Below are 25,296 nucleotides of genomic sequence, written 5' to 3' on the forward strand. Positions count from 1 at the left end.
AGTGCTGCGGTATGCCCTGGTAACAGCTTCATGCTCAACTGCAGCTGAGCCTGCAGCTGAGCCTGATGAGACTGACTCTTCATCAAGAACGTAGGTTCCAATTTCAGAGAAGCATATATTTCAAAAGATAAAAAACAAGGGTATGTAGGCCTATACACCGATGGTAGCTGTCTCTTCTCGGCTGGCTTCTAGTCTACCGTTTGAATTATAGAAACATGGCCCGACAATAAATAAGGAGAACACAAAGACAAGGAAGAAATACCACCTATTACACATAATATACCTCTTATTCATGAGTAGTGAACATGCAAAGCCCTTCCCACACCATCAATATGCGGAACCCAAACTATAAATTCAATGGAAGTCTAATTATTTGTTAAGTCAAAGCCAAAACAAGAGTTCCCCTTATAAAAGGGAAGGAAATTAAACCAATCCCCTAATAAAGGAACAAACATCCATTGCATTGATACCATAAAATTTGAAAATACACCATCTTGCCAAATCTTTTCAAACAAATTTTCCATGTCATTAAGTCATATCTACAGTTCGTCACCAGTTGGAGCTACTCCACCAGATGGAGAGCCTGAAATGAGAGCCGACAATAAGAGACACCTCCTATGACCACACCCATTTTCACTTTCATAATACAATATATTTGTATGTACCTTAATTCAACTTAATTTACAATACAGCGAATCAACACGCAACATCTGCTACCCAGCTGGGGGATGACACAGGGATTAAGAGAAGAAAGAAAAAAAAACCCTAGTGACAGAAAGTGACGCCATTGACTGCAGGCGTGGCATGATAGGTAACAAAACCTGCAGTTTGGGCTACCCTATTTTCAAAAGAGAAAGAAAAAAAAATCCAACAAATATGTGGCGTGCCATAGCATCTTACAATGAGCATATAGTGTCCATGCAATTCAAATTCAATTTGAGAGAAAAAAGGGAAAAGAAGTTACACCCGGTACAAAAACATGACACCATGTCATTAAACACAGGATTACATAACACATGGTTTGATTCACAATCAATAATGAATTGCCATTTCCTCCACACCAATTAGAAGTGCAAAACATGCCACTTTAAGGTTGGAAACACCTATAATGTTCATGCAAACGAGACATGAAAACTCGTCACATTGAGGACGAGTTAGGTGATACGCTTGTGGTCATCAGATGACAGTCATCTGTGATCGACAAAGAAAAGAATGTGATATAGGCACCTTGAAGTTATATTGAGCGTACATGCGAAACCGTTTCTGTAACCACTCGGCCACGGGTCATCCACGGAAATGGTAAGAAAAAAACAACAACAATGTATAGATATAACAGGGGGAAAGTCAATGCCCACTCAACCAACGTGGCCGTGTGAACATCCATTGCATTGCTAGACGGAAAAGCGGCCTTGTAACGACTGAGGTCGCTATGCCATTTCTGGCAACTTGGGAAAAATACGTCCCGCAGACATAAAACCTATAATCGGCTGGTTTTGATACCTTGCCTTTAATCACAATTTTCAGTGTAATGACGTCATCAAATTACAAAACAATGACATCGTCTTGAAAGACAATTGTTCAAAGTACAACACCTCAGTCGTCGTCATTACATACTATGATCGGTTTGACAAAGTCAACCTGCAAAATTGTGCTGCAGTCGAAGCAATGTGGTCTCCAACACACAAAAAAGAGGGATATGGCGTGTGTGTGTGTGTGTCTGTGTGTGTATAGGTGCGTTTATATACGTACGTGATTTCTACATGGACGAATATGTAATACAAAATTGAAGAAAAAAAAGTAAAATAGCTAAGTATTTTGTTTCGTGATCTTGTGGGGTTCCAACCCGCAACCTTACGTCTCTGAGACGTCGCCTTTAGCCACTCGGCCATACGTCTCGACGAGAAAATATGGGGAACGTAAACTTATGTATGTGAAAGATACATGAGGAATCGTTTTGTCCACATTCCATTTTCATTTTCAGTTTTAAACTGCAAAATTGTCAATCTGATGAGGAGATTTCAAAGAATAAAATGCATGATTACTGCAGCTTATTGTCTCAGCTACAACATACTAAAATTTCAGAGGAAATGAAGCAAAATCAGCTGAGATAGAGGTGCTTAAACGTTGTCAAGTCAATGCATGGTTTAAAAAAAAATCACCTCCCATAGACATAACACGTAAACTTGTCCGATTTTGTGTCTTTACTTTTATCACAATTTAAAGTATGATGACGTCATCAAACTAGAAAACATCGATATGGATTTGAAAGACAGTTGCTTAATGTATAATATATTAATCGTACGTTGTCAGTTTGCTATTGACATGACGATCAATCACTTGAATGTGAGGCAGCTATTAGTACCTGTATGAAATTATTATAGGCATGGTTATCAAATTCCCTTAAAATTTCCTTATTATTGCTTTATTTTTACACACAGTTAAGCTATCTCTTTAAACTCGTCACAGTTTAATGAGAATCATGAACATCATACATTAGTACCATATTCAGTTCCATAGCTGATCGCGTTTGCTAATTAATTAAGATTTATTGTCTAGAATGTGCCATATGGCCAACCTGTATACACACGTGGACACACAAACACAATGCTAAATGTATGTATCAAACCTCTGTAACACAACTTTGAACTAACTGTATCGCTGTATCGCTGCACTTATCATACATACTTTTTATCATTATCTGAAACTCCACAAACAATCATCAATACAGAAGACTGACTTAAAGGAACAATTCAAATACCTTTTTTTACAATGTATAGCTTCTTACATGTATAAAATCAGCACAAAGTAACCACGACTACATTGTGTTACTGAATTGATATGAACAAATTTCATTCTGTTACAATATACCATGATCAGCTTGAAAAGCCCAGCCTGCAATATTTTGCAGCAGTCGAAGCAATGCAGTCTCCAACGATAAACAAAGGGATACTGTGTGAGTGTGTGCGTATAGGTGTGTTTACATGCGAACGTGACTTCTACATGGACGAAGGTGTAGTACTCCATTGAAGAAAAAAAGTGAAAAAAAAATTATTATTTTCTTTCGTGCTCTTGTGAGGTTCGAACCCGTACGTGTGCAACCTCACGTTTCTGTGACGACACCTCTAACCACTCGGCCATACGTCTCGACGAGAAAATTAGAGCAACGTAAACTTATGTACGTGAAAGATGAATCAGGAATCGTTTCGTCCGCATTCCATTCTCATTTTCAGTTTTAAATTGCAAAATTGTCAACCTGATGAGGAGATTTCAAAGAATAAAATGCATGATTACTGCAGCTTATTGTCACAGCTACAACATACTTAATTTTCAGAGGAAATGAAGCAAAATCATCTGAGATAAAGGTGCTTAAACGTTGTCAAGTCAATGTATGGTTTTTAAAAAAATCACCTCCCATAGACATAACACGTAAACTTGTCCGATTTTGCGTCTTTACCTTTAATCACAATTTAAAGTATGATGACGTCATCAAATTTCAAAACCATGACATGGACTTGAAAGGCAAATGTTCAAAGTAAAACATATCTGAATTTGGGGTGATATTAAGCTTAAACAATAGAGATACGAGTAAATGAATGTCAGAAAGAGTACCTCAAAAAAATTAATTCCACTTTTTTGATTTCAGATGATGATATGATGACGTCATGAGTTTTCCTGGCAATATTGGTACTTGAAACGTTATTTCCAATTCATATGCTTTTGTAATATGCAATAGAAATATAGGGTCAATGGACGATTTAAAGAGCTATGGCGACATAAACAAAAACATGTTTTTTCACTATATTTGCAGAAAGACGCGCGCGCGGAATTTCAACTTTGACGCCAGTGCATTCCTTTGTTATAGGTCAAAATCGATCGGAAATCAATGGATATTGTTACTCAAAGTATCAGAAATCCAAATCAGTCAAAACAATTGCATTTTCATGTTGGTTACGCCCTCTGCGCGGGAAATTGCGCGGACGGACGCGCACGCGAGAAAATGTTTGAAACGCTTAGAATTGTCTGAAACTTCGAGATTTCCCATTGGGAAGTCGTTTTGAGCCTTTTAAAGACATATTGACTGAAAATGTCATGTTATTCCGTAATGTCATTGTTGAGATATTGACGACACAAAATGTGGCAGAAAGAAAGAAGAATAAAAAAAAAGAGAAATTTTGGCAATCACAATAGGTGATACGCTGATAGCGTATCACCTAATAAGTTTTGAGGAGATGAAAACAAGAAGGAAAGGAAAAAATATGGAGAGAAAAAAAAGTACATTTAAGGTGCAAGAGCCACTGGTGGGGGGGGGAGAAAAGATCATCTCATATATTTGATATACTTGAAACGACGCCATTTATAACACATATAATGCCCTTGTATCATACAACATTAAGTCTCAATAGTTTCTCTACAGATGTGAATAATTCCAAACATTGAGGTTTATCACCTGACAATAAATTTGAGATCAATGCGATTCAAATAGTTAATCAATTGATTCCATTCTAAAAAGGCCGGGGGGGGGGGGGGGGGGGGGGGGGGGGGGGGTGGGGGTTGAATCAACCCCCCCTTGACATTTCTCGCGACTTCTCCGCCGCGCGAAATTTTTTGACCGCGCTGTTCGCTGACTTTGTACTTTCAAGTCTCGCGCATCTTTTGACACCATTTTCGCGAAAATCGTGCATACTGTTACGACGCTGCATAACATTTTATACATGCCTGTCAGACCGAAAATGGCTCAAAAATGTGATTTTGTGTATAGTCTATGCAAATGGAGTTTTCTCTTCTTATTCATAAAGATCTGATTATTTTCACTTTTATAGACTGAAACTAATTAATTTTAGCATGATTATGCTTGATATCGGTTCTGTCATAAATTTTGCGGAAAAAAAATGATAAAACAAAAGGTCAAAAAAACAAAGAAATACATAAGAAATTCATAAAACAATAAAATACATAAGAAATACCAAATTTTGATACCAAATTTTTTTTCAAGTGCATTGTTGGGACTGCTACAAAGAATGTTTTCACCAAAAATTAGGATTCTAGGAGCTTGAATTTCTGATTTAGAGCAAAATGTATGATTTTATGCATATATTGGTAAAATTGATTATTTTGACGAAAATTTACATTTCTTTTTATATAGCTTGGTAGATTATGCCACAGGTAATGCACGTGCCAAATTTCATGGCGATTGCGCGATCGACGGCCAAGATCTCGGGGGGGGGGGGGGGGGGGGATTGAATCAACCCCTCCCCGGCCACAGAACACCCAAAAAAGCGCGGCCTGGTTAGGGTTAAACTCAGGATAAAACAAAAGAACACGATCCATCAAGTGACAGTGCAAAACTTAGTACTCATGTAATCAAAGTCAGAATCGAAATTCTCCATACAAAGAGAAAGAATACAAAAAATTATGTGGAAAAAATTAACTGTATAAAAACTGGCAATCGTTATGCTATAATATACAAATTTAAGAATATACATCATCTTAAAGACCTAATAAAATGGTTGAGGCATTTTTTTCTCAATGATGTAATAATATTAAATGTTAAATTCTAAGTAATTCTATGGTTGTGCGGGGTTTTTTACTGTTCTGAATTTTGTTCTATATTTGTTAACATAATGGATCCAATTTCCTCGGTTTTGGAAAACTTTCTATACTTTCACCGCATGCGGCGCACTATCACTTCTAAATTGTGATGACGTCTAAGAACGGAGTCGTCGATATTGATGGTCCGACCAGTCTAGCCGTAGCCAGCGAGCTGGCAAGGCTATGCTAGCGCAGCGCAGCGACAGCCGGCCGGCGGCTGCACTGGCTAGCGCTGGCGGGGGAGCGAGCTAGCGAGCGCATAGCAGGTGCTGCGCTGCACTATTGTCATTGGCCAAGCATTTAGACAAAAGAATATTTAATGAATTGTATCGGATTTAATACTGCCAATAATACAGATTTCAACTGTGGTACGCTTGGATATCTATTATTTTCGGCAAACTCGTGAAATAGGCCCCACCACTGCGTGTAGGACTGTACTAAATAGTAATACTACGGCGACTCGCCTGTTTAAATACTCATGAATTCAGCCCCACCGTGTGGCGTTCATCGGTAGGTAAGCACGGCGATGGGGCTGCCTTCCACAGTCAATACTCGTGAATGCGGCGAAAATGACTTCATAATATGGCCCTCGACTAATTTAACGGCCAATTTAACCATAAATACAACCCTACCTAACCCTAAACCCTAGGAGGACCTACCATTGCTTGCTATAAACGCACGGGTACGGTGCACGCGCACTGCGGTGGGACCTATTTCACGATAGCCCCACCACCACTGCGTGTCTGTACTAATACTACGGCGACTCGCCTGCTGTATAGGCCTAGACCTACTCGTGAATCCAGCCCCACCGTGGCATTCATCGGTAGATAAGCACGGCGTTTGGGCTTCCTTCCACAGTATGATTCTTAGCATAAAACAAAAACTACTCGACCAAAACTGACGATCATTCTTGGTATCGTTTTTCTTAGAAAATGGCGCATCTAAATTACTGATAACAAACATTGCAGAAACTGACTATGGGAAACTGGTTAGGCCTTTTTTTTTTTTTTTTTTTTTGAGCCACGACCCACCCTGTAACAACATAATTATCCCCCTAACCGTTTCTGCTATTACTACTTACTAGTCTACTAGACCTAGTGCCGTAGTGGTAATAGTACTACTACTAGTAGTAGTACTAGTAGACTACTATAACTACTAGTAGACTGCTACTAGATCTACTACTAGACTACTACTAGACTAGACTACTACTAGTAGTTTAACTTGTGAGCGCCGGCCGACGGGCCAGGCCACGGCCGGGACGCTCCCGCTTGCTTGCTGTAAATGCGGCCGGAGTAGCCGCTCACTTTGTGAGTGAGCTGGGTCTGTTCTTCTAATCTACTTACTAGACAAACAGTTACAACTTACAATGTCAATCATGTAGAATACAGTATATCCTTTCTAACGTTAAAGATAATAAAAAGTTTTGGTACCTCAAAAGCTTCCCTGAATTTCCTTGTCTTGGTTTGTGTTTCGGGTTAAAGTACGTTGTCTGTGAGAATTACTCGCCCCAAAGTGCTCTCATGTCTTAGTAATCATGCAATAATGGTTTTGTACCAGAGCAGACGCTGACCAGCGTCGATAAATATTGTACGAAACCACTGACTGCGACCAGCAGCGTGCAGCCCATTCTACGCATAGCTAACTGCGACCAGCAGCCCCATACGCAGAGCGTAATGGGGCTTCGCATTGTAGCATTCAGGATCATGACAGATTTAGTATCGCGGGTAAATGTCAACTTAAAATCCAAAAATTTCTTCGATTTGAAGACTTACCAATTAAGTTGAAGTATTGAAAACAGGCTTCGAACAACGTTTGGTTCTGCCAATAGTCCCTTTCTGTTCGAATTGATGACTTAATGTGACTCGGTCGAGAGGACCTTGGGAGAGCTACATACACTGGATACTATGGCCAGCGCATGCGCACACAAACATCTTATCCGTTCATGGATTTGAAATTTGTGTGCGGGCTGCATATGATGTGTTCGCAGGCACTGGCTGTAGTATTCAGTGTACTGTATGTAGCTCTCCTAAGGTCCTGTCGACCGAGTCACATTCAGTCATCAATTCGAACAGAAAGGGACTATAGGCAGAACCAAACGTTGCCCGAAGCCTGTTTTCAATACTTCAACTTAATTGGTAAGTCTTCAAATTGAAGAATTTATGGGATTTGAAGTTGACATTTACCCTGCGATACTAAATCTGTCATGATCCTGAATGCTACAATGCGAAGCCCGATTACGCTATGCGTATGGGACTGCTGGTCGCTATGCGTATGGGGCTGCTGGTCGCAGTTAATTGCATGATTACTAAGACATGAGAGCACTTTGGGGCGAGTAAGTCTCACAGTGTTAGTTATATGAAAGGTACTTTAACCTGAAACACAAACTAAGGCAAGGAAATTCAAGGACACTTTTGAGGTACCAAAACTTTTTATTATCTTTAAACTACTAGTATATGGGGGCATACCAGACATACCACTCTGTATTTCCCAGGCGATCGTTTCCGTGAGGTCTATTCTTGGGCTTGGTGCCATGTTCATACGCTCTTGCACTGGCAGCAGGGGAGATGCAGCTGGTTCATATCGGTAAGGTGCAGCCCCACGATAACGTTCTGGTTCATCGGCTGCCTCTCCCTCCCCATCTTCCCCTTCAACTTCATGTGCCTCCTCTTCTTCTTTGCTATCGTCAGAGCTTCAGTCATCATCATCATCAATGTCGAAGTTTACCCATATAGGGGAAGACATTATGCTCGAGGTACCAGGTATCTGTGCAAGCTAACGTAGTGATAATGTACGTGGTACTAATGCGTACATGTCGACAGTCAGTGGGTCGACCGGGGTCGACCCACATCCCGCGGGGCCCGGCCCGGGCTAGCTATCGTGTACACGCATGTACCAAGCTAGTAATCTAAGTGCTTGTGCTGAGCGGCGTCTGCTAACTGAGCACAACTCCGTGCTTATACGTCATCAATCGGTTCAGGGGTGTTGGTCACGTGACTATCTTTTTCGCAAAAGCTGCAACGGGGTCCTCCAAAAATGTGATATTTGGGGGAGTTTCTAGAAGCGATAAAAACCGGAACGACACTGACAACATATTTACATTGATAATTATGACATATATTTTACATTTCTTTTGCATATTAAAACATTTTGCAAGCATTTTATTAGGTCTTTAACACTGTTAATCAAACTGATTTATCATTTCACTAAATCACTTTAATTCAGTGTACCTATAAAATACAAAATCTTAACCTGTTTTTTCCTAGTATTGTGTTTCTAATCCTGCACGTCTGCCACCTGCAATGGGTATTAATTTGGTGCTACTCCACCAGGCAGAGAACTGGAAAGGAAAGCCGATGCTTACGAATGCAACACAGCTACATGTATACATCCACTTTCCAAGATTCATAGTACAACATATATGCCATAGTTGTACTCTTCATTCTCAGTTCAATGAACTGACAGGCGATGTCATGCCACCCATTCAGATGATGAGCAAAGAAGAAGAAAAAATTTCCTATATGATGTCATAAATAATTGTCAGCACAAACATAACATACCTCATTGAGAGTATCATCTTAAGAAAAAAACGAACATAGAGGTATTTTGATTATTATGCATGACAGGTTTCTCAGCGAAAGAAGAAAATAAACGTCCTAGTGCTATTGACTCATGAGGATAGCAGAACAGTAAATCATCCATCACATACACGGCATGCCTTCTAGAGAATTAGCACCTCCTAACAACAAATGATACCTTTGCAAATCAGATACGGTTTGCGGGAAGTGAAAATAACACCCAGTAAAAAAGACAAACTAAACAAAACGAGACATATCAAAGCGCTACCCCACTCCATCGAACCCAATACAGTTCGACCTTGATTATCCGGCCATGTCGGGACCGGCGCTCATCGGAATAAGCGAATTGGCCGGGTATGGAAGACACAATGTTAATGTATATAGCTGCCATCCATGCTGCCGTCCCAATGCACTGGCAGCTAGGCAGGTAGCATACCCCGCAACGGTGGTGTAGTCTATGCTAGCCTGCGCAAAATTGTAGTCCCTTCTTCACAAAAATAAAGTATATCTTATGTGAAAATCATTCATGTTTTACCTCATTAGATATTGAGAAACCTATCACGCACATCTTATGAAATTAGTAAATCATGTGAGTTTTGTAGAAATTTTGATTGAGTTTAAAGTCACTGTTTTTTCTCAATTTTTGGATGAAAAAAAATGTCCTTCACTGCGTGAACGCGTCAAGATAATAGAGATTTCCGGATAAAAGGAGGCTGGATAATCGAGGTCGAACTGTATTACATAACATGTAAATTGAGTCAAACCTATTGAATTGTCTACTCCCTCACCCCAAATGGTGCAAAACGTGCCTCCTTTAAGTAAATGACCGAATAGGATTACCTGTTATGTTTGTACAAATTAGATTGGTTGCATTGGAAAAAAGAAAATAAACAAAGAAACAAACAAAAATGAGCAGACAGAAAGACCCAGTAATATACAGGTGCAGGAGCATGCCGCCATTCTGCCCTTGGGGGGGGGGGGGGGGGCAAGATCACCTCATCACATACATGATGTGGTAAAGCGATGCCATTGCATCACACGTAAAATTATACAAATCTAAATTACAAGAGTTTATGCACAGAAAACACAACTCCCTGACGTTCATTGTTAGTAATCTTTATCTCCAACATTAAAGGGTGTTGCAATTTGGTTGCAAGTACGTTCGTGTAAAGAGTAAAGAATTCGAGAAGGGAAAAGAGCTGATTGCAAGAGCACAGTCCCTTGACTCCATCCAATTCTGGGGATGAGACAGAACAATACCTCGTGAAATACATGCAATGATGCCAGGGATCATGTAAATATCACTGAAATTCAAACCAAACCAGATTTTCTAAGTAAAGGAAATTTTTGGCACGCTTCCTGAAAAGGTATCGCCTATATCAAACAATAGTACATGTTTATGCAGATCAAATTCATCGCGAAAAAAGAAGAGAAAGAAAAGAATTCTTTTTTTTTTTTATAGTGCTGAACAGTGATGTTAAATGAGATCATGCACGTGTATTGTTTAATCCTTTGTCAGAATTATCAACAAAGAAAATTGCAACATACATGACAACTTTCCATGTGTTTCACTACATAATATACAACTGGGTTGTGATATATATCCAATTCAGGGATTGTAGGAAAACATACCCATACGATCAGATCTGACATCACTTTATACTGCGGGAAGACAAAATCAAGGTTCGTCCTAACTGCTGAAACGGGTAAAGCTATGAACAAAGCATAATTATAATTCCGTACATTATTGCATGTGCCAAATTGTTCAAAAGCACTGACACAAAAACTGGTGCACTTCAAAAGCATGGCGTTTCCCGAGGGTTTGTATGAAGTGAAATTCATGCACAGTGCTCATTGCATTTCCGTGTAACAATTCTGCCTAGCAATTCTACATTCAAACAAATAGGGTTAATTTGAGGGAAAACATGCCGAGGGTTGGAGACCTGGCAATATGTACCGTCTTATCACCAATCAAAGTTACATAAAACTGATGAATTTAACGGATCCGTTGTTAAGAAAAAAAAAAAAAAAAAAAATAATCATTTGACAGTCTGTCAAGGGTCATTTATACGTCACATTCACATTTCTGTTGAACTTTGATTTCATTATTTACCATGTGTTTAGATAATACAAAACTTTCAATTCCAGTTGTTCAGATTAAAATTCTGTGTTACCACTTTTTACTCTATACAGGTAACAGAAATCAAATCACACGAAATCCTTTTAACTTTGAAAATAAGAAAGGGGGACAAAAATACTCTTGTCATATTCACATCACCTTTGACAGTATTGATTTGCGGTTGTTTGAAATACGCTATTGTTCCAATGTGCAACTACTACTGACAAAAATTGTCACTCCAAAATCGCAAAATAAACTTTCTGCTGAAACAGAATAAGGCTTGCATATACACAATAGAAGACTAGGTTATCTCCGCCAAATAGACAACTGAACATGGGTTGAAACACAAGAGACCAGTGTACATATTACGCACCTTGTTTCTCGGATTTCTTCTAAATGAATTGTTGACTTAAAAACTTTAGTCGCTCCTTCCCTTTTTCCATCAGTCTCCAGAGACTTACGAGGTTACATTAGGTGCAGACTCCTCGGGCCTTGAGGTTGCTGCTCTACCGCTAGCCTCATCACAAAGATTTTCCAAAAAATTTGTCTGCTCCGCGATAGGCAGCCACACCTTGTCCACGAAAAGCTTTGCCGGTTTGCTGTAGGAGAAGTATGCCATCTTGCCTTCCTTCCGTGCCGCAGTCAGCGCTGGCATCTGAGCAGGCCAAGACATACAGATCCAAAGTGGAAGATCCTGTGTAATGTACATGCCGATGCCTTTCAGATTTTTTTGCATTTTTGGATTTTTCCCTATCCAGGTAACGCACATAGCGAGCCTTGATCGGTCAAGGCTTATTCTTGGAAGACACGCTGTGAATGCGCTGATATTCAATTCCCTTTCACCTTGTTGCAGACATTTTTAGAGAGTTGATGAGAAATTCACGCATTACTTTTTGGGTGTCCTCCTCCCCTGGCGCGCCTTTCTCCGGGATGCCAAGAAAGATGAGATTCTCCCGCGTCACATACTGTAAAAGTGGAAATTTTCGGGGTGTTGAAATTTTTGCGCATTTTGTGCAACCAGAAACTAACGCGAAAAATATACTCCTGTGCGTGATGTCTTGATTCCGCGGAACTAAAAACATGTGAAACTCAACTTACCTGGCCAAGTGCGAAAAATTAGTTGCGCAAAAATATTCACTTTTACAGTAGGTAGAGAGTCTATCTATCTCTTCTTGAAGACTTGTTTCCTATTCTGTCAATTGCACCTCCAAAGTTTTTACTTTTTTTTACAGCTTCTCAGGTTCTTTCCCCTGGAACGTGATGGCTTCCTTAAGCTCTGTCAACTGTAAGTCCATTCACTTCACTTGCTTTTCCAATACCAGTTCCAGGACTGTGAAACGTTCCTGAATTTTATCCAGCTGCCTGTCCATCAGCTGCCGGATACTGGGAAGCAGGCTCGCGTCCGGGCTGGGCAGTGTTCAAGTATCTGGTCAAGCATTCCATTGTCTGGTCTTTGACGCTTCGCTGCCCTTTTTCTGCTATTTCTTGGGTTACTCATGTTCATAGAATACTTGGGTTGCGGGGTATCGGGAGAGAGCTCCAAAAGTGTGTGTTCACTCAATGAGCATCAGGCATGGACATTTATCAAGGGGACTTCTTGAAATATCCCCTTGGTACTGTAAAACGAGGAATGTTCACGTGCATTTTAATTTCGCAAATTTCGTGAGCGCCAAGATTCACGAAATTAGAATGCACGTGAAAGTTCTTGTTTACACTATGTGCATTGAATGCCAGTTGAAGTTCACGAAAATGTCAAGGCGCAAAAAAGGCCGTCGGCTCTAATTCGCGAAAATTTTTTGCTGCGAATATATATCATGTTTTACAGTAGATTTTCTCCAAATATGGCAGGTACAACTGTAGCACGCCTAGGGGTTTAGGATCTCACTTTGTTAAATTGGGCACCATGCTCCCCTTGGGGACCCTAGGGGGCCCAAGTCCCCCAGATTATGAAATATTTACAAATCTTCTTCTCTAGAACCAGAAATGCTAAAGGGAAATTCCATGGTACGTAGGACACAGATGCCGAAAATTCAAAATGATATTTGTTTCAAACACCATACATTTTCAGACAATGCTTGAGTTGAAGTTTTAAGAATCATTATGTTTTTCAATAAAAGCGGCCATTTTGATTTTCAAGATAGCTGCCAAAATATGCCTATAACTCAATGGTGAGAAAGAGTGTATTGTCACATAATTTACCCTCTGTATATCCACTTTACTAGTACTCTAAACAACAATCTTTTATATGTATGCAGTTACCAGACATGTCTTTTACCACATGATAGAAAGAAAAAGCTGGTTGCTTTAAAGAATTTTATAATAACTTTTAATTAGTTTGACAATGATGGATGTAACGTCAGTTACCAAAAGCAAGGAATTTTTAACTTTATTCATCAAAGAAAGTGAGCTGTATGATGTAACTTAAGATTTCTAATGTATGCCCATATGCCTTCCTTTCAATACCAGAAAATAAGGATATTTGGCATACTGGAAAGTCAGATGAACACATCAAAATGTGTAACGTCAGTTACCGAAACATCATATACCAGTATGTAACGTCAGTTACCATGACAGTAATCATAACTTAGGCAAATTTTTTAGACTTTAGGCCATTCAATACACCTGGGAAGTCAAAGGTTATCAACAAAGAGCAGCAATCCCTTTGATAGGGAGTGATGTCATCACCATGGTACACTGTATGTCCATGGATACATTTTTTGTGGTTCATTTTATCTTATTTATTTATTTATATATATTTTTTTTTTGGTGGAGGGGGCTTGAGCTTTTGATTTTCGGTTCAGCACAAGTTTAAGGTTAAATCATTTGGAAGTTTAGGTTTACCACATGCAATATATAATGCACTCAAATTACTATACAGTACATTCACAGTCCTACGGGATGATAAAGCTACCAAATTTGTATAGGCCTAATCAATGATGTGGTTGCATGGTAACCACCTTTTTCTATTAAAAAGCTTGTGTACAGCTGTATACCAACAGTTTCATAATCTTTAGTAATGACTACTTTTGCTAGCGTTTATCTTTTTTTTCTGGAAGCTTAGTGAAGTTTCTACCTCAAGGCAAATGCAGGAAGAGATATATTTCTTCACTTGCACTTAAATGTTTGGTGTAGTTCATATGGCACTTCTTGAAATGGTACATAAGCAGGCCTGACATAAGGCATGTACTGTCATTACTGTTTGAAACTAACACTGATGTTGCTCAACGTTTAACAATAATGTTGCTCAAAGTGAGAGGTGATTCTAGGGTAAAATAAAAAACTGTTCATATTTGTTGATTACTTTATTTCATTCATGCAGGGACATTTTTGTAATACATGATAATTATGAACAGGAAGATTCGTTTATATTGATCTTAGAATTCTTTCATTGCAAAGTCCTATTTCTTGGTATCTGGGATGTATTTGCAAGCCTTGATATACCAGTGAAAAGGAAAAGAAAAACAATTACATTCCTTCAAGCAAGGAATAAACAAATGCCCCTTTGACCAAAAAAGCATGCTTCTTCTTCACAGAAAAAAAATATTAAAAATGTAACACTATTCATTCAAATCATTATTGATAATGGAGATCAATTTGTTATTTGTGGCCCTAACAATGCCTTGAGGGAGAAGGAGTAAAATAAAGAAAAGAAGAAAGAATATATCACAGTGGATTTCACATGAATATTTTTATTTGTATGTGTGTTTTCCCCATGACCTGAAAGATATGGGGGGTTTTTTCACACACAAAAATATCTGTGTTTTGTGTAGTACTGCAGGGCATTATGGGTGGGGTACTCTAGATAGAAACTTTCCTGTTCATAAAGAAAAACATTAAAAAAACCCTTAGTTATGTCAATATTAATACTTGGAACTGCTGAATCTAAATGGCTCTGTGCAATCATAACTGTTGAATAAGCATTCAATCTTAAGACAAATGTCAAGAAATATCCTCTGGTGCATTTACATGATTTTTGCTCAACTGTGCTATGGCATGGGGGGGGGGTGGGAAGCTTGCCCTCTAAGGGCCCCACCCCATTTGTGTCTTAAGATTTTGTTTTAATTTGTTGCTAAATGCCTGGGATTGTTACTGGTATACTGCAGCAGTATAATAACCTGTTAAATAAGTTAGTTCTTTGTAAACCCCATAGCAAAAGTATGTGTAACGTCAGTTACTAACATGTTTCCTTTTCAGTTTTCATTAAACACAAAGAAAATGGACTAATGTTTCATTTCATTTGGGTATTTGTAATTGATGAACCAATGTATGATTCCATATCAAACAAATCACTCTGAAAGGTCAGAATTATAAAATATCACAAAACTATTCCTAATCATGATTTTCCATGTGTAAACCCTATGGCAAATGTAAGCGTAACGTCAGTTACGTAACGTCAGTTACCGTCACGCCTTCACTGAAATTGGCATGGTGCTAAAAGGAAATATCTGAAGTGCACATTATTTTGCACACCTGCTCCTAAGAACCTAGTAGGTATATTGCCATATAAAGCACATAAAGTTTAGAAGTCAGGGATATGAGATATTTCCATTTAAATCTACACCATAATTTCCCATGTCCTTTTTCCGTAACGTCAGTTACCGACACATTTTCACTTGTTATGTGATAAGAAATGCAGTTTGAGAGAAAACTTTCCACCCATTTCTTCATTCTCATGAACTCATTCATCAATGCTAATTACAAGCCCCAGGTGCTTTCATTCACAAAACTACAACATAAACAATTTCATGAAAATCCTTACGCGTAACGTCAGTTACCGTGGAATTGCCCTAAAGCGCAGTTAATACTACGACTTAGTACATTGATGACTGTAGTTTCAAGTTTGTTAATCTTCCCCCCCCCCCCACCCCAAAGTGGAGGGATGGGGGAGAGATCCATTTGCAGGCCTATTTTGTACATTTTCATCTTCTCCGTGAAAAGAATATAACGGATTTCACCAAACATGGCAGGTAGCATGCCTAGGGGGATAGGATTTCAATTTGCTCAAGTTGGCACCATGCTGTTCTTCATGGCCCCAGGGGCCCAAACCTCCCAACTTAAGGAATATTCAAAAATATTCTTATCCAGATTATGAAGTGGTAGAGTTTGTTTGTTTGTTTGTTTTTTGTTTGTTTTTTTAACTGTATAGTCAACTTTTTAAGTACAGTGTACTTGACAAGCGTAATTACCAGTGTGATGGAATGTGCAAATGGACACCATACCCCAGCTCTCAAAGCTGCCCCCCATTCCCTAATGCCCTCCCCCCCCCCTCAAGTTTTGCAATGTTCTGAGGTAAGAGTCTGCAAGAATTGCAATACTCAGGTTAGCGTATAACCCACACCTGGCAAGTACCTGAATATTTGTCTGGAAGTAGACAAAAATGCATTACATGACATGTCATAACTTGGCAGTGCCAAAAATTGCACGTTAATTTCCTATTCTAATTTGAATTGATTATCTGTATGAATACTGCCCTTTTTTGTCCACACACACATAGCTGTGTACAAACCTTTTATAGATTTCATTTTTGAAATTTTTTTCCATCCAATTTGATAGATTTTGTAGTTCTATTTCATCCCTGGGAATCTGGAGTTTGCCAATCCTAGTTTCAAATTCGTCTCTTGTCGATCATTTTCAAACAAAGTCTATTCAATTTACTATACGAGCTGAAATTTTCATGGTGGTTTTATTTTCACGAATTTCGTGAATTGCCTTTGAACCGCGAAAATAACAACATGCGAGAATAACAACGTGTAAATAAGTAAGTTCAGTTAGACCCTTGCAACTGCGAAATTAACAACACGCGAAAATGTCCTCCAAGTAGCAATTTGCGAAAATATCTGTACGCGAAAATTTCAGCTCGTACAGTAGTCGTCTGTCACACATTTTCGTCATTTACAGTTCAAATTCATCCATCTAATCACACTCGCTGCACACATAATTGCAAGAGTAATTTCGTCTTTTAGCGTTTGTTTTTTCTTTGGAATTCTGGGGTCATACGGCAAAGGTCAAGGGTCACAGGTCAGGTTAAAAAGAACGAGTTCACCTTCATAGACATGTGGATTGAGTGAATGCAGCTCTATCAGAAGAACACATCAGTTAAAGTTTTGGGAAAATCAGATTATCCATTCAAAAGTTGTGAATTTTTAAAGTTTCTTTGTAGTCACTGCTGGATGAGAAGACTTCTACATTTTGTAATGTCACATGTGTAGAATGATTACTCAGTAAGGAAAATACAGTAAACCTCGCTTGAAAGAAGACTGTACTGACATTTTCTAATAGTGTTATCATTTGTATAATTTGTAAAAATGAAAACGAGCAAGCCGTGGAACAATCCACACTAACTGGCGTACATCATACGTGCACAACTCTGACTTTGGCAAGACAACTACGCAAGTCAATATACTGATGAAATCTCACATGAAGTACTGTAAAAACTGTTATGTAGTCTAATTAGGTGATCCGAGTATCCTCTCGGATCACCTTCTGTATCTGTACGGATTCTTTGTTCTTCTTCTTCTTCTTCTTCTTCTTCTTCTTTCTCTATTTCTGGACAAAAGTTGTGTATCTACGTACTCACAAAGTACTCAGAGTATCAACTTCAAACTCATACCATATATGTATCATGTCCCAAAGACGACAAATCATATGTATCATTGTGATTGGTCGATCGTGACGTCACTATGACGTCATTATATGAAAACACATTCTCAATCATATCTCATTAATGGAATAGAGTTTTTCAATGAAATTTACGTCACATATATTTCAACTGATGCGCATTCTACTCATGTTCTCAAAATTCACATTTTCTCTTGAAAGCGCGTTGAAATATTTGTATGCTCAAATCAAGCTCAAATTTTTTTTGCACACGTTTCAGACCATTTGGAGCATTTTTTGAAAAATTGAAAAAATTGGACGGACGCATACGCGCGCGCACATATTCGCACACACAGCTCATATGCAATGGAAATTTCCCGTTTTTTTACACTTATCGGATGCCTAAAATGTCAAGGAATATTTCTACCAAGTTTCAAGTCAATCCGACTCAATATGACGTCATACGGGCCCGTCAAAGTTGAAATTCCGCGCGCGCGTCAATGGCGATATACAGTGCAACGATGCCCAAAAAACGCCAATTTTAAATCCGATTTTACTCGTCAGGATGGACAGTGACCCCCCATTTTCTTTACATATTCTGAAAGCTGATGAGTTGGACATGTTATTTCATGGGTTGACGATGCTGGCAAAATGATTAAAAGATATCAAATTTCTTAATAAAGTAAAAAAAGTAAATTTTCAAAATGACGTCATCAAATTTCAAGTGCACTCGAGCGTATCTCACTTATCCTTGGCCAATTTACACCCAGATTTCAGTATGTTGTAGCTTATTAAATGATCTTTCATTAATATATTTACAACATTTTGATTGGATGACGGCATCACCTCGTAAAAATGGATTGAAAGTAATATTGTCAAATTTGACCAGTTTACGTGTTATCTCTATGGGAGAGCAGTTTTTCTGGCAGTGAAAATTGACATGACTCTCTTTTTCGAGCACTAGCTCACTTATGCTTCGGTGAATTTCTCCCAGATTTTAATATGTTGTAGCTGAGACTTTGGGCTATCGTTAGTGTGCCCTCCATTTTTTCATACGATGTCGGCATCACGTCGAAAAACTTGGTCGAAAATGGCACGAGGCTTCGATGCAGCGTCATTTTGCTTAATACACAGGGCCTATGGAGAATGAAATAGGTCATTGCGTAGCGCATCCGACTCGTAATCCTAAGGTCCCTGGTTCGAGGCTCACCCCTGCCAATATTTTTTTTTTTTTTTTTAACACTTTTTTCTTCTTTTTCTTTAGTTAATCTTAATCTCACTTTCCTTACTTTATCTTTTTCTGATTTTTTTATGCTTCTCCTTCAAATTTCTATAAAATATCATTATTTTTTCTTTATTTTTCTTTGTTTCTACTACTTTCTGTGCAATAGATGAACAACAACAATGGCTATCAATCCCATATTTTGCACATGTTTAGTACATGTCACGTACATTATTTCATAAAATAACAACTACTTGATCGGACACCATCTTGGGTATGTAAATTAGGGTCAAAGGTCATAAATGTTTCATCCTGTATCTTGGTGAATACATGTCCTATCTTTCCCATATTTTGCACACGCAAAGACAATGTTACAAGAATCATTTCATAAAATAATCACTTTTTGCTTAGACGCCATCTTGGGTGTGCAAAATGAGGTCAAAGGTCAAATATACTTCATTCTGTATTTCCGTTAGTGTATACGGAATTCGGTACCAAAGATGGCAGGTCTCACTCCCTTTTCTAAATGAGAATCCAAACATCACACAGCCAATGTCCCGTCAACACAGATGAAACCTGTATGGTCATGAATATTTGGATCAGGACTCAAATCATTGATTTTCGAAGAGATCGGATCACCTAATTTGTCAGTGTTGACAAATTCCGGTTCTAGTTGCAATATGGATGTGAAATCAACATGTCAAACAATATTTATTAATGTCAAAAGGAATCTCTGCAAAAGCAATCTATTTATATGAAATATGTGGGGAGATTTTCAGATATGCAAAATAAAATTTGCATCGTTATCCATACGTGCTGACCGTAGAAAAACTGTATATTTAAGGAGCTAATGCATATTATGTATGAGTGGTAGGCTACTTTTTTACATATTGACAGTTTTCTAAGCTAACATGGCTGAGGGCTAAGTAAATTTCAAAATCTAAATCCTAATGGACTCTCTTCTCTTCAACAGCAAGTACGATTTATGCCTAGTTAGAAGAAACCAGCACCCAATACATATAGACTCTAGACTAGAACTAGGACTAGGACTAGTCAAGTGGCAGTCCTAGTAGGTCTAGTGGCACGCAGTGACAGCGATTGCTTGCTGAAGCCCCTTTTACACTTTCACGGATTGCTTCATGGATAACCATGGATCGTCATCCGTGGTGTTCCGGCATGCAAAATATCGATTTTCCTCGCAATGCTGGTGTGAATACGATTCCTACTGGGTGTCTACACGGACAAGTACAAAGTCTACACAGATAAGTACGGTGCCTATATGGACAGACAAGGAATGAACGTGGACCACAGCGGACAAGATACAGAGCTAACACAGACATCAAGGAAGAGCATGGATGCAACTGGGTCCCTTTGCGGTCCTTACACGGATATCCCCAAAATGTTGACAGATGATTTTTGGTTTGGCTTGTGATACTTGTATCATTCTCAGAGCTAAATATAACAAGCAAATATACCAGAAAATCTACAGCAGCCTACCTATGCTTCTGCTTGTCGACATCATAAGGCAAATATCTTTGTTGCAAACTCTCATTTTGCTGCAACATCATAGCACAAACAAAACAAAAGAAATAAAAAAAACAGCGAGGAGATACTTGAGGGTCACTGAAGCTCCAGGTGACCACTACACGAGTATGAGGGGTTGATTGCTGAACTGATATGGGGAAGACATGAGCAAATTTTGTGGACTTTGTGACTTTGTATTGGCAAAATACACAAATTTTTCATCCTGGATGGAGCCGATACTAATATGGACTTCCGGATGTCTGCACGGATTGTCCCGGAATGAGTACAGAGGCAACACGGAGTAGACAGTCCCAACATGGAAGCGTTTGTAGTAATTTTCATCCGTGATGTCCGGAATGAAAAATTAAGCCAGCTTAATTTTTTTCTGCGGACATGTTGGATGATTAAGGATAATGCCGGATCACTTCACGGAGTCAGCACGGTCATGCCGGAAACAATACGGATGATCCCGGATCGACAATCCGTGGTCATCCGTGGTGCAATCCATAAAATTGTAAAAGGGGCTTAAGAAATGGTAGTTCACCCAACAGGGAGTGCAAACGACCAGGCACCCACACCACTCAATAAGACAGGGTCAGGGATCCAAGTCTCTGTTCGTGAGGCCTACAGACGTGAGACCTAGCAGAATTGGATATCCTCTTGGCTTACACAGAGTATACAACATTTTAACAATCGAAGACTTTATGGGTAGGCCCTTCATTCTGGTTTCTCGATTTTTGAATTTTAACTCGGTATAGGAACGATGTTAATATTGATGAGTACACTCACCCATGTTGACAGCTGTATATATGCACAGCTAACTATATTGCCCAGTGCTCGCTGGGATCTCTGCATGCTCATTATTTGTTCTCACAGTTTGCAGGGATATGTTTGTTAGGGGTGATGTTCATTAATATATTCCAAAGCTTTGTTCATCCCAGAATGAAGATTGGTTATTCTCAAAGCACAACAATTTTGAATGCCTAGATTCCTAGTAGAAAGATGTTGGATATCTGAACATGAAATAGACCCTTTCATTGATCTGAATATTCATTTTGTTAATTCTTCAGTAGCAAGATTGGAAACCTGGGCCATTTCTAGAGACTTAGCAGTTGAATGCAACTTTTAAAAAATTAAATGCAAGTGTATCAAATCAGGCCTCGAAATAGGATTTTGGAGGGGCACAGCCATTTAGAAAAGGGCACTTTTTCCAAGAGGCCAGGGCACTTAGGTCAATCAGAGGGGCACCAAGGCCACATTGGAAAGGGCATGTTGGGTGTTTATACGTGATGTGAATGCCCCATAGAGCTGTATGCTATCGACCGTGCTGCTACACTCCAGCAGCGCACGCACGCATAAGATCTCTCCGCAGCAGACGACGTTAGGCAGTAGGCCATACGCAATACGATGTAGGTTCTGTAATACAGTACGTTCTCAACGCACACGCCGCGCTCGCTTTGGAGCACCTCAGGCGCCATTTTGTTTTGAGCATGCGGCGCGGGTCAGGTGCCGGCGGGCGGGCATGAATGCAGAGCGAGAGAGATGGCAATGCTCGCAGCCGTCTGACGGGCCTGGCATTTTTTAGCATGGCTTGCGACCACTTGCTCCAGTGCACTGCAATTCCTTTCAGTGTATGGTAATAAGAATTTGGGCAAAGAAATTTTGGCGATTAGGAGAGAAAATTTATAGATATTTTAACTCATTTGGCAGTGAAGATCATGTCAACAAAATCAACGAAATCAGATGACGGCAAAAGGAGTGAGATTTGTAAAGCAGTTTGCATCACCATCCAAATCTTACTCTGTAGAGGGAAAATTAATATAAATTTATAAGTCGACAGAATGTTGACATGGTTTGCTCAGTCCCAATTATGTCGACTTCGGCGAGATTGACTGTATAAAGAAAATTTTTTAAAATTCAATCTTTTTTTTTGAAGTACACATTCCCTGGACTTGTTACTGACATATGTTGAAGGTAATATCATTCCCCATACCTTCTGAAAGAAGCAAGTGAGGTGCACTTTTATCATGCATGAAAAGTGAAAATATGTTGAATCTTCTTTATATTTTCTTTATATCGTTCTACACATGTGACATCACAAGCTCTTGTAGTCTCCTCATCCAGTGATGGCGGCAATGAAACTTTAGAAACCCATAACTTTTGAATGGATTGTCCGATTTTCCTCAAACTTTCACTGATGTGTTTTACTTATATTGCTGCATTCACTCAGTCCAAATGTATGTATGTTAATGTGAACTTGTCCTTTAAAATGCTAAAATTCTACATTATGCTGGCAAAATATTTTTTCGAGCAACAGGTTTTTTTTTTTTTACTTATATCCCTCAGTCAGTGGGCCATAATGCATCATTCTAATATTAGTTGTATTTCCTCGTAAATCTGAATAAAGATGCAAGAATAATCATATTCTATAGTGTTTCTTTAAAATGCAGGCAGAATGGTCGGCATTATCAAACTTTAAGAATTGTGTCAAGATGGTGGGTTGGACCCATATGTTATGTTACCAATGTGTAGTTACAAACCTGGCAACTTTGATATTGAATTGCATCTTTCATTTATTTTATTGTTTTTTTTGTGCACACTTTGTGTCAATTCTTTCACTATACTTGAATAAATAAAATAAAAAAGTTGAAACCAACCCAAACTAAACCACACCAAACTGTGCAGGCAGGTGGCAAAAGATTGTTATTGACAAACCATAAGCTGCCTTGTTGGTAAAACTTACTTTCAAGTTTGTTCAGATTTTCATTACTCTGCTGCTTTCATTCAAATGGATAATTATTCATATGCTGTATCAAAAATAATCCCCCAAAAGTTCTTGTATAAATGTATTGTTTGAATTACCAAAGAATGATATGCATGCCAGTTAATACTTTTGTTGATTTGCAATATAGATCCACATCATTGCCTGGATGAGTCCATCACAGCATCACCTCACATGCAAGAAGAATTGAGATTGGCTTTAAAGCAACCAATTTCCTTTGAGGATATCATACCCATTTCTGCCAAGGAGCTAAGAGGACTTAACCATCTGCAACAGAGAATACGAGATGTAATTGACAGTCATTAGAAAAAGCGAATGACATGCTTGCATGACATTTTGATGTCGTCGTAGTAACTGGTAGTGCTGGAATTTTGCAACCATCACAGAGATTCTGTAATGTGATGCTTCATGGAACCTTGCTGTAAGAAGGAGAGAAGGAGATTAAAGCTTAGCTATAACAAGGAGATTGAAGCTTAGCCAATTTCTTCATTATACCTGATACAGTGTTATATATACCAGTAAGCACAATACACAAATACACACAAGTATGTTGTACTTGTTGGACTATAGATAACTGAGATGTCAGTGCTTCAAGGGATGGTATAGTTTTGGTTGAGATGGGGATTCAGGTGTTAACTTTTTGTGATACATTAGAAACCACTCATATGACAAATATACAATTATGAGAGGAATTTAAAGTTTATTTGATGAAAATCAGTTTTGAAAAGGCTGAGATATCTATAATGTAGTTTTTTTTTTTTTTTTTTTAAGCGGTCCTAATAAAAGGTGGGTCCCACCTTTTATTAGGACCACTTTGTTTTTTTATATCTCGGCCATTTCAAACCAGATTTTCATCAAATAAACTTTTAATTCCTCTAAGAATTGTATGCTCTTTGTTATTTCATGAGTGGTTTCTAACAAGGTAATTATCTTGCTGGAAGTTATAACCTGAATCCCCACTTCAACCAAATCTATACCATCCCTTTCAGCTGCAAGGTAATTATCTTGCTGGAAGTTATAACCTGAATCCCCACTTCAACCAAATCTATACCATCCCTTTCAGCTGGATTCTTGAGTATAAGTAACATTGTCAAATGTAAAAACAATGTAACAAATTTGCAAAACTTTTAAAACTGCACGCATACTTTCCATTTCTTTTTTGTGCTTTCCTTTTTAAAAATAGCTTATTTTATTTTTTCGTACGGAGTTGATGTGAGGGGACAGCAAACCCCCCCCCAAAAAAAAAAAAACATAAAAGTAAACAAGCATGAGAAAGAGAGAGGGACTATATTTCTCCTGCACCATTGAGTCAGGGAAGCTATTACTGACACTTTTAAATGATGGCTTTTGTTCCCTTTCCTGTTACTCGTGAATACAGTATTTCATCTCATAACCCATGGGTTGCTTCTAAGTAATGTTGATGCGAATCACTTATAATGCAGGGGATACAAATTGTGTGGTATAGGTGACCTCCAGGAGCAAGGGACATGGTTGAAAAAGCTGTATGGGACCAAACTGAATTTTAAACCTCTTTCCTCCCCCCCCCCCCCTTTTTTTTTTTACAGTGAATGGCCAGATTTTATTATGTGCAGATATCCAAGTTTGGCAGAGAATGCAAAGTTGCTCAAATGGGAGGGTAAACATTTTATTTCGATCACAACCAGATCCAAAAGTTCTCCAGCCAATCCTATTCAATTTGGTTTATTCTAGAGGCAAAGAATCTAACTTCTTGACTACAATGGCAGTTGTGACTCAATGGGAGACCTAATCTAAAGAGGGCCATCACAACAACTACAACTTTGACATTCTTCTTTTGGTCTGATGTCACCCACACATTTGGTCCATCTAATGATACATTGGTGATAGATTTGCGATACATAATCATGAT

General features: G+C 38.7%; 1 protein-coding gene across 1 annotated transcript in view; it reads left to right on the top strand.

Annotated features, from left to right (window-relative positions):
• The window catches only part of LOC139737938 (GTP-binding protein 10-like), a 103,461-nt gene extending 79,374 nt beyond the window's left edge, over positions 1–24,087 (top strand). The window contains exon 9 of the mRNA XM_071648602.1: positions 23,539–24,087. Coding sequence (XP_071504703.1) covers positions 23,539–23,714 — 176 coding nt within the window. The 3' untranslated portion in view covers positions 23,715–24,087. The remainder of the gene's footprint in view (positions 1–23,538) is intronic.
• Positions 24,088–25,296: the final 1,209 nt, after the last annotated feature.

Source organism: Diadema antillarum, unplaced genomic scaffold (genome assembly GCF_040938485.1).
Source record: "Diadema antillarum isolate AM-2024a unplaced genomic scaffold, OU_Dant_1.0 seq00000716_RagTag, whole genome shotgun sequence".
NCBI lineage: Eukaryota > Metazoa > Echinodermata > Echinoidea > Diadematoida > Diadematidae > Diadema > Diadema antillarum.